The sequence below is a fragment of the Syzygium oleosum genome, unplaced genomic scaffold (assembly GCF_021117445.2).
Source record: "Syzygium oleosum isolate NSW1041296 unplaced genomic scaffold, Sole_v2.1 Sole_v2.33, whole genome shotgun sequence".
Classification (NCBI taxonomy): domain Eukaryota; kingdom Viridiplantae; phylum Streptophyta; class Magnoliopsida; order Myrtales; family Myrtaceae; genus Syzygium; species Syzygium oleosum.
The window spans coordinates 1,517,896-1,528,206 of NW_026607517.1; the positions used below are offsets into that span (position 1 = coordinate 1,517,896).

Sequence of the window (10,311 nt, forward strand, 5' to 3'; positions counted from 1 at the left end):
AACAATGTTTCTTTTTTTTTTTGTTTTGCCGACGTAGGGATTTTAAAAAAATTATCATAAAAAAATTATCATGAAATTTTTTTCATAAAAACAGAAAACCGAGCCATGAATAAAAAAGCAAAAAAGAAGAAGAAACCGAAAACCAAATCGGCTTATCGGTTCGGTTCCTATTTGGTTCGGTTCAAGGAGGCACCCTTAATGGTTCGGTTCGGTTCGGTTCGGTTTTTCAAGAAAATCGAACCGAACCGTTTACAGCCCTAGGCCTAGGGTGTCCTAATTTTTGGGCAAAAAGAAAGGGAAAAATTTCCCATTGGGTTCTAGATGGCAACACCATCCCTAATGGCTATTTCTCGGGACAGGTTTTGTCAGCCATTATCTATAATAAGGTGATGTCCGTCCCTAGCTTGCAGGCGGCATCGGGCGATTGGCAATCCCCCGTGGCTAATCGATTTTAGTAGGACGACGACCTTTTGAGCTTCAGAGAAGGATTTAGTTGTTGCACGCTGTTCTCCTTTTCAGTAGGAACGACTATATTAACCTAACAAAGGTCATTGAGCATATTAACGATCTAAAATTCACATTGGTGAAGTTATATAAACATCTTAAATGTATTGTCTTAACCAAAGTTTTCAGAAATCATACACCCAAATAGTGAAAAGGTTTTCGGCTTCCTGAAATTAGGAGATGTCTTGTGTATATCAATGTCATAATTTTCCGAAATAAACTAAATCCCACTTGTGAAATCATACCCCCAATTAGTGAATCCTTTCGTGTGTTCTTTTCTCTTCCCCTGGTCAGGCCTCCCATTTGTGATGGGACTGTTCAAAATCCAACATCCTCTTGCAACTTATGATTAATCTGTTCATGCAGTTGGTTCCTTTGGCCCTGTGTCCAAGCAACCTGCCCTATGGTCACGTTTTATGTCTACTCCACAATGCTCTTGTGACCCCAAATTCGTGCTGGGTGGAACAAATACTTTCGGTCATCGTCCCTACAATTGGGCAAAAAGCGAACGGGGTGACTCTTCTATTCCTGGAGGTTGTAGTTTCAGCGTCACCGACGATGTCAATCATATGACAAAGCGAATGATCAAATTGAGATACGTGCAGCTTTTGCTCCTCGTTGCAGCAAAACTTCTTATGACTCGCTTGGCTCAGGATGGGGTAGACGGTGGAAGAATGGACCGCGAAGCCCTCTCATGACAATTGACAAACAGTATCGGAAACAAGTTCTTTTTTACGAAAAAGACGGCGCATCTTGATTGGCATTGCCATTGAAGACTACACTGCCAACAGTAAATGATCGACCGTTCAAATGAATTTATCAGAATGTGCCAGATTTAGCTAAACATGTTCAAATGCATTCATCAGAATGTGCCAGATTTAGCTGGACATGTCCTTTGAAGCTGAATTTACATAGGCTAAAAGCATTTTTACATGTAATCAGTACATTACTGTAATAATGTCCACCAATATACAACTGTGTGTGCCTCACATATTAGATCCAGAGCACACTACTCATCTACCTAGGTGACAGAATACTGCCTTATTTGACATTACAACGATATCTGATCCTATATGATAAGGATTGTATTCACAGTATATTGCATCAGTAGTGTAGGCTTATCAATGCTCCCAATTGGATCTTTCGAGTTTGGTACAGACACGAGTGATGAGCGATAGTAAAGTAGCTACAGATCGAAACTATGGCTGTTGAAATGGAAGACCGGCCGAAGTGACCCCCTCCTTAAGTTCTGCGACCTGCATTCTCTGGCAACACTCGACTGAAGAGTCTCAGGACCACACACGATTACGCCAATGTCAACATTGCCCCAGCGCTCGGACTCAGATGTAAAAATTTCTGCGCAGAGTCGCACAAAGAAATCAATGCATAAGATCCACATTGTTCCCGCATAACACCAACAACTACCCGGTTCTTCAGTTAGTGAGGTCACTCAACTTAAAACAAGTAAAGACTATCATTTACTGAATGACATGGCAAAGAGTACCTTCAAAGTTTGGTCTAGTGCCATAATACATTCTCCTCGCAACAGCACGGTCTTTTGGGACTAAGTTTTCCTGCGTTATATAAACACTGGCACTGTGCTGCAACGCTTCATCCTTCCTGGCATCTGCAGATTCTTCCACATCTAGAATTCTTTTTTCCCAGACACGCCATAGATAGATGACAGGGCCTCCAAATATGATCATACTGGAAAACATGCATCCTACAAGCAAGAGGCCTTTGTACCACCATGAGACTATGTTCATAGGGTTTATGTAGAAGATGTCCAGCAGGGCCAACAATATGGCAAAGCCGACCACGGACAGGATGACATAAACCCCAGACCACACCCGGTTTCCAGTGCCAACTAGAACAGACATGCAGCTACCCTTGGATGGAGGAGACATGGAAGAGCTAATGCCCTTGTAAAATTTACCTTCTTCCTGCATTATAATAATATACTCAGTTCTGCATGATTTAAAATTGAACAGCAATAGCAGAGAAGTTAACTGATCTCAGTGATTTGAGGCAAGTTGTATTTCAAAGACACAAATGAAAGTTACCAGAGGAGGATCAGATTCCCGTGTGACATAAACACAGACTTGGAGATTTAGTTTCTCAGAAAAGTGAGGGCAGATCGACTCTGCATCGAGAGTGAAAAGTATAGGGAGCTCATCTGATTTTTTGATGGCCCAAATGACTAATATATTCTTGGGTACGCATGGTTTTCCTTGCTTTGTAAGATGAAGTATATCACTCAAGATAGCCAAAAAGGGGGATATCCCAATGCCTCCAGCCACCAGGATGAGGTTTTCATATCTACCAGAGAAAATAACTCAAGTAAGAACACGCCTTTGTCATGATGGTGAAAATTCAAATCAGCAGACTTTTACCAATGGAATCGAACTGAACGAACTAAAGATACTTCCCAACTTTGGACAAGTCATCAGAGTCGGAATGTATTCTTTTAAATTGAGAAGGGTCAAAATCCATGCAGTTTCACTCATCACTAATGGTATGCTTCATGCATTATTGTTCTCTCACCATCAAGTACGAAAAATGCACTAGCAAAATTATAACTCATACGTCAGATGGTAAGGCAATTCATGCCCGTAAGGCCCTTCAACAGAGGCTGTTAGGGTAGGGTTTCGGTGATTCGGGTTCGTGGGTCGAAACCGGGTTGGTTTGTGTTAGGGTTTGGGCTTAATTGTCTTGTTTTGCCTTTTTATTTTTAGTGGGCTTTGGGCCTTTATTTTTTTTTAAATAAAAAAATTCGGGCTGGGCCCTTTTTTCTTTCTTTTAATTTGCCAGACCGGGCTCAACGAATGAACCCGATCCGGTCGTGGACCCGGGCCGGCGGGCCCGGGTCAGTCCCGATCCGGGTCGGATGTGGATATCCGACCCGGATTCGTTTTATATTATTTTATTATTTTAATATATATATATATATTTTTAACATTTTTTTTAAAAAAAACTTTTTATTTTTTTAAACATATATATTTTATCCGGGTCGGATGTGAAGATCCGACCCGGTCTGTTTTATGCTATTTTATTATTATTTTTTTTAAAAAAAATTTTGATTTTTTAAAATTTTTTCAAAAAAAAATTCAAAAAAATTCAAAAAAAAATTTCGAAAAATCAGAAAATTTATTTCGACTTTGGAATTGATTTTTCTGGCCCTATTGTGTGATTAGTGCCATATTCGATCGCACATTGCTTGGTTCACATACTTTGAATGGCGCGTTTAATTTAACCTCGTATGTAGTTGATTATGCACGTTAGGTTCACGTAGTGATTGTTATTTCCCTTAGCTTGGTTAGGAATGAATTTTTTAGTCTCCCAGTTAGTGTGAACATGTTAGGTGGTGAATTGAACAAGATTAGGTACCGAAAGGACACTAATTAGTCAATTAGTGTAATCAAGTCCCCGTACCCATTGAATCTCTGGTTCGTAGAAGTGAAGCATTTCTCCCGTGCTTCACTTGGGTGTCTAATCGACCCACCAAAAACCGATTAGTGGCGACTCCTAGATAAAATTGATTTGCATGTTAACAACTTCAACTTAAGTCGCGAATTAGTATGAGCTTGGGAGAGCTCGAGCTAGGTTTAACTTAGTAATCCATTAGCCAAACACTTTAGGCGGCGGGGCCGGTTCGGGGAGGTCGCGACAACAGTCACGGACTCCTCCTCCTCTTCTTCTTCTTCTTCTTCTTCTTCTTCTTCTTCTTCCCGTTGTCTTCGCCGAGTGCCGTGGACCGCCGTCGCCGTCGTCGCCTGCTCGCCCTGCAACTCTCAGTCGTCGCCCCGTCGCCGTCGCCGCCGTCCCCGTCGTCGCCTGCCCGCGCGTGGGGTCGCTGCTCACCTGGCGGAGCTCGCCGCCGCCCGGCTCGCCGCGTGCCTCACCCGCCCGCCTCGCAGCCGCTCGGGCCGTCGCCGCCCGCCCCGCCGCCAACCATCACCGCCCGGCCGTCGCCGCCGCCGGCCTCACCCGCCCGCCGCTGAGCCGCTCGGGGCCGTCGCGGCCCGGCCTCGCTAAGCTCGCCGTCGCCGCCCACCCGCCCAACCGTCACCGCCAGCCCGCCAGCCCGGGCATCGCGCCCGGCCTCGCCGCCCGCCTCGCGGCCGCTCGGCTGTCGTCCCCCGACCACCGCCCGAGGCGCCGCCGCCGCCCGCCCAATGCCCAGCCGCCTCCCGGCTCCGCGGCCGACGCCGTCGCCGCCCAGCTCCAACGTCGTTCTCCCGGCCGTGGCCGATCGCCTGGCCGACTAGCCAACACTTGGGCCCAACACTTGGGCCCACGCCCGCGCCGAGCTCGCCGCTGGCCGACCGGCCAAAATATAATTATTGTTTGGTTTTTCTTGGCCTTGAACCAAGTAAGCAACTCCCTAAACCCTACCTACTATAATGAGTATTAATCGGATTTGTTTAGGGATTGTTTAATGTCTGATTGGTTGACTAAGTTAGGAGTCGATTTCAGGATTGTATGTTTGCTTTGATCGATGTTCGACTGGTTAATTTGTCCATTATATCGCCGATTAAGCGTTCAATGATGATCGGGTGGTTGATTAAGCGTTTATTCAAAAAATGCATTAAAATTGAACAAGTGTAGAAAAATTCAGAAAAATTTCGTGCAAATTTAAATCCCGTCATATTTTTGGAAAATATTAAATTTGTTGAATTTTTTTAAAAAAAATTAAAAAAACCAAAATTTCAAAATATCACAAAATGGCAAAAAATAACTGTGGCCACCCATTTTGAGTGAAATTTAAATTTTTTTAGGTGCCCAAAAAAAGAATAATAATAAAAAATTTAAAATTTTCAAAATTTTATAAAATGGCTTAAAATACCTGTGGCCACCCATTTGAGAGAAATTGTAATTTTTTTAGGTGCACAAAAAATGTAAAAATAATAATAAAATAAAAAATTTCAAAACTTCGCAGAATGGCTTAGAATACATGTGGCCATCCACTTTGAGTGAAAAATAAATTTTTTTAGGTGGCCAAAAAAAAATTAAATATTTTAAAAATTTCAAAACTTCACAGAATGGCTTATAATACCTATGGCCACCCAGTTTTAGTGAAATTTTAATTTTTTTACGTGGCCAAAAAAATTAAAAAATAAAAAAAAATTTCAAAACTTTGCAGAATGGCTTAGAATACTCGTGGCCACCCACTTTTAGTGAAATTTTAATTTTTTTAGGTGCCCAAAATATTTTAAAAATAATAAAATTAATTTTATTACAAAACTTCACAGAATGGCTTAGAATACTTTTGGCCACCCACTTTGAATGAAATTTAAATTTTTGTAGGTGCCCGAACAAAAAAATTAAAAAAATCAAATATTTGAAAACTTCACTGAATGGCTTATAATACCTATGGCCACCCAGTTTTAGTGAAATTTACCTTTTTTTAGGTGCCCCAAAAAATTAAAAAATAAAGAAATAACTAAATTTCAAAACTTTACATAATGGCTTAGAATACCTGTGGCCACCCACTTTGAGTGAAATTTAAATTTTTTTAGATGCCCGCAAAAATTAATGGCTTATAATCCTGTGGCCAGCCACTTTGATTGATGATCGTGTGGCCGAGAACGAAGATCATGTCGCTGAAATTGATGTTTCATGGTTGTTCTTGTACTTGATGAATTATCGTGTGGTTTGAAAGTGGATCGTGTTGTTAATTATGGCTAATGTCGGCTTAGCATGGCATATCGTGCTCATATATTGATGTTTGATATCAAAATGAGTGCGATTCATAGTATATTTGTTCGTAGGAAATTGCCCGTCATAAACACTCGGCATTGGCTAATTAAGAGGGAACATTTTCTGCTTCTGAACCAAAATGGTAAGCTTCGTCATGTACGCATTATGTGTCCGTAATACGTGTTCATATTTTTTTTACATATTTGTCTAACCTTCCTACTTGTCAGTATAAACGTGGAGGTCACATGCATAGAAGACCAGCCTCTTCAACGTCCTCGTCCCCGGCCCTTTCCTCGTCTCCTGTCCTTTCATCAAACCCTCAACCACAATATACTGATGGACAATATGGACACGTTGGTCCTTCCTCCAACGCTCAAGAACATGTAATGGGACTTGGCCACATGCCAACTGAATCTCCTCCAGTTCCATCTCCTTTGGCTCCCTCTCCTTCCGTTCCTCCTTATTATTCAGCGCAACATTCGCATAATGACGGAAACACAGGTGAAGAAGATCAACGATTCATGATATGCCCATTTGGAGATTCGTAAGTACTTCATTTTTTTTTAGTATATGTAATATTTATGGCTTTAGATATAGATGTCAACTGAATTGTCGATGTTGCACAATATCCGTATGTTTGCAGATTCACGGATGCTCCGTTTGTTGTGAGGGAACTGAATAAAATAGTCAAAAACTATTGGATGGGGCAGTATATTAATTACAGAAGTGTTCCACAAGAAGTGAAAGATTTGTGGTGGAATGAGTTCAAGGTAAGTTTTAGATATTCTATTTTCTCACCAACTAAGTTCGGTGTAGTATATTGATGGTCAAGAATGATTTAAAGGGACCAGAACAATTCTTTAGTTTTCGGTACTAAAGGGACCAGATATTTTTCCCGAGATGAACTTAACAAAGTCTATCGCCGAATTGTCTGGTGCATGGTAATAGATATGTGACCATCATAATAACTTTCAGTTTTTCTTGTATTGATTGCAGCGGAAGTTCAGGTGGGCTCAAGAGGAAGAGAATGAAGTGAGAAGAATTTTTCAGAAGAAAGTCAGTGATTTTATACGAAATGTGATGAATAGAGCGAAGATCAAGAAAGTGAAGCCGGCTTTCATTACAGATAACAATTTGACGGAAATTAACAGAATTTGGGAAACTGAAAGGAGTGAGCAAATCAGTGAGCTGAATAAAAAGAATCGCTCTTCTAGTTCTAATGAAGGGTCTGCCACATATGCTTGGGGCTGTATCAACATTGGGGAGCATCGCAAACGACTGGTAAGTCTGTTAAATAAGTTATAAGTTAATTTAATTCAATTACTCATGTTTACATTTTGTATGCACAAGAATTGGGGACGGAACCGACATTTGCAGCTACATTTGAACGCACGTTTCAAAAGAAAGATAAGACATGGATTGGCGATCGAGCAAAATCTGTTAAGGTATGTAAGGTTATACTTTGGGCTTTATGGAAACTAGAATGAAAACCGTGAATGCTTTTAATATTTATGGTAGATATATATTTGAAGTTATTTTATTTTCATCTATATTGTTAATGTAGGAAAAATATGATGAACTTTTAATGGGCAATGCTAGTGGTAGTGATGGTTGTGCTGCGTCTGAGCCATCAGTTGACACTATGGCATTATGGGTGGTGGCAACGGTGGGATGAAAAAAGGAAAAATATTTGGGATGGGATCCTTGTCAAGGATGTACATGCCGAATCATGCTGGAACTTCATCATCCAATGCGACTGGTCGAAGGAGGACACGACATGACGAGCAATTGACCCAAGAAGTGAATCAACTGAAAAATATAATTGTAGAGAGGGACGAAGAAATAAATGACTTGAAACAACAAATGCAAATCGTTATGCGACACCTCAACATCAATCGCGGTGAGGTTCCTCCTGTACCTCCCGCCAATCCAACAGGTGATGGGCACAATGATGAGCAACACAATGATGCTGAGATTGATGATGATGATGATGATTTTCTCGGTCCTTTCTAGTTAAAATTGCCAAAATCGGGGGTAAGCTTGCTTCACAATCTTTTATGACATAAGTGCAGTTTCACCTAATATGTTCCTGTCCTACAATTACTTTTTGTGCACAACTTTCTTACAACAAGGTTCTTTGCTTGCGAAAAACTGAAAATTTAGAGATCCCAGGATCGCATGCTTGTTAAAAAAAATCATGAGATTTGAACATTGTAGAAATACATGCCTTAATTGACTTTGAGTCCTCTCTTCCTGGGAATTGGTGTTGGTAATTCACCTCTCTAAGTCATTAAACTATTGCAATGATGTTTTGACAAGGATCTAATTTTTCCTAGGTTACAGGAATACGGTTTACAAGGGTGAAAAAAGTACAGTGGATGTCAAAGTTGACTCATATTCATATGTAAGAACATTGATGTTCGTCTTGAAACGTTTTTTTGTTAACCCTTACTTGTTTTTTTATACCTAGTTCCATATTCATGCATAAACACTTCTTTTATATTATGGACTGATTGAATATCTTTATTTATGTATCCACATTTCATCAGGTGTGGACAAAAGTGACTGCTTTTGGTGTCCTGCCGAGTACCACAGCTGCCCAATCTTGTGTCTGGTTTGTCGATTTTTCGTTTTTTAAGTAGAATCTATGGTTGTCCCGCCTCTTATGAATGTTTTGAATGTATTATAAGATTGGATATCAAATATCATCATGTCAGACTTTGCAACTTTGCATATATCATTATTTTTTGGCAGACTAGCATCTTTCCTTCAGTTATATTTTTCAATTATATGGCATTGTGTCTGGTTTGTTCGTTTTCTGTTTCTAAAGCGGAATCTATGGTTTTCTCGTGTCCTTTGATTGCTTTGAATGTATTACATGATGTTCATTAATGCGTAGCTATTGATATGGACAAGTTTTGATGGCCGAAATGATGTAAAATTTGCGACGAATATTTAGAGACGAATTTTGCGACCATTACAAGTCATGGCTAATTTGCGACGAATAAGTAGCGACGAATCAAGTCCGTGCCTATTTTGTTGCAACGAATTTTGCGACGAATTTTGCAATAAATTTTGCGACGAATAAAGTTCGTGGATAATTTTGCGACGGATTTTGCGACGAATAAAGTTTGTGGCTAATTTGCGTCGAATTTTGCGACGAATTTTGCAACGAATTTTGCGACGAATAAAGTTCGTGGCTAATTTGCGACGAATTTTGCAACGAATTTTTGCGATGAATTATTTGCGGCGAATTTTGCGATGGATAGTGTTCGTGGCTAATTTGCGACGAATTTTGCGACGAATTTTGCGACGGATAGTGTTCGTGGCTAATTTATAACATCCTGAATTTCGACCCATTTCCGAGATCCGACGAAGTGGATATTATTTCTCATTTGATTTTAGTACATCTTGCCCGGAGCTGGCCCCTCGCGGGATACTGACCAATGGGAAAGGCTAACTAGGAAAACGGTACGTGGACCGGGAACCCGATCGCGAATCGGGCGCCGATTCCGAGAAACGGCAGGGAAGTATTTTGGGCCAGTGTGGACCGATTCTAGGAAGGTGACGGATCTGGTTTGGCCAACGACGTACGATCGGATCGCGGGTGATTCCGCTCGACCGAGAGTGTGCGTGGCAAATAAATCCCGAACCTGAACCGAACGATCGTGACCCCTGGAATAATCAATAATTCCTTGAGCTATCCCGGTAATCGAGACCGTCACGACTCGAGTGACCCTAGGTCGATACGCGTAACCCCTAAAAAGAGCCACCCGTCAGTAAGAGACTCTAAAATTCTGAATTGAGCAATTTTGATCGCCAAATTGGACCCGAACTTCGATGTCGAAATTCTATGGGTGTTTGCGACTATTTTGCAAGGCCGACGTCGTTTTGGTGTGGCCACATACATTTGGGGCTAGTCCAGCTTAAAATTGGAATTTCGGCCGAAATTCCAAAAATTACAATTTTACCCCTTTGGACTCCGACGTCGATTTTTGAGGCCGTATGAGATTATTTTTCGAGGCCGATGCCGTTTTGGGGTGGCCACGCATATCTAGAGTAGTTACGGTCGAAAACTGGAATTTCGGCCCATAAGTGAAAAAATTA

The 10,311-nt window shown here is 41.1% G+C and overlaps 1 protein-coding gene across 1 annotated transcript; it reads right to left on the bottom strand.

The window, feature by feature from the left end:
- Positions 1-1,416: 1,416 nt before the first annotated feature.
- On the bottom strand, positions 1,417-4,459 carry LOC115672584 (ferric reduction oxidase 6-like). The gene is made up of 5 exons (XM_056304992.1): positions 4,411-4,459; positions 3,091-3,136; positions 2,568-2,823; positions 2,009-2,447; positions 1,417-1,860 (listed from the first exon to the last, which is right to left on the bottom strand). The coding sequence occupies exons 1-5, from the start codon at positions 4,457-4,459 to the stop codon at positions 1,691-1,693; spliced, it is 960 nt and encodes a 319-aa protein (XP_056160967.1). The 3' UTR covers positions 1,417-1,690.
- Between the last annotated feature and the right edge of the window lie 5,852 nt (positions 4,460-10,311).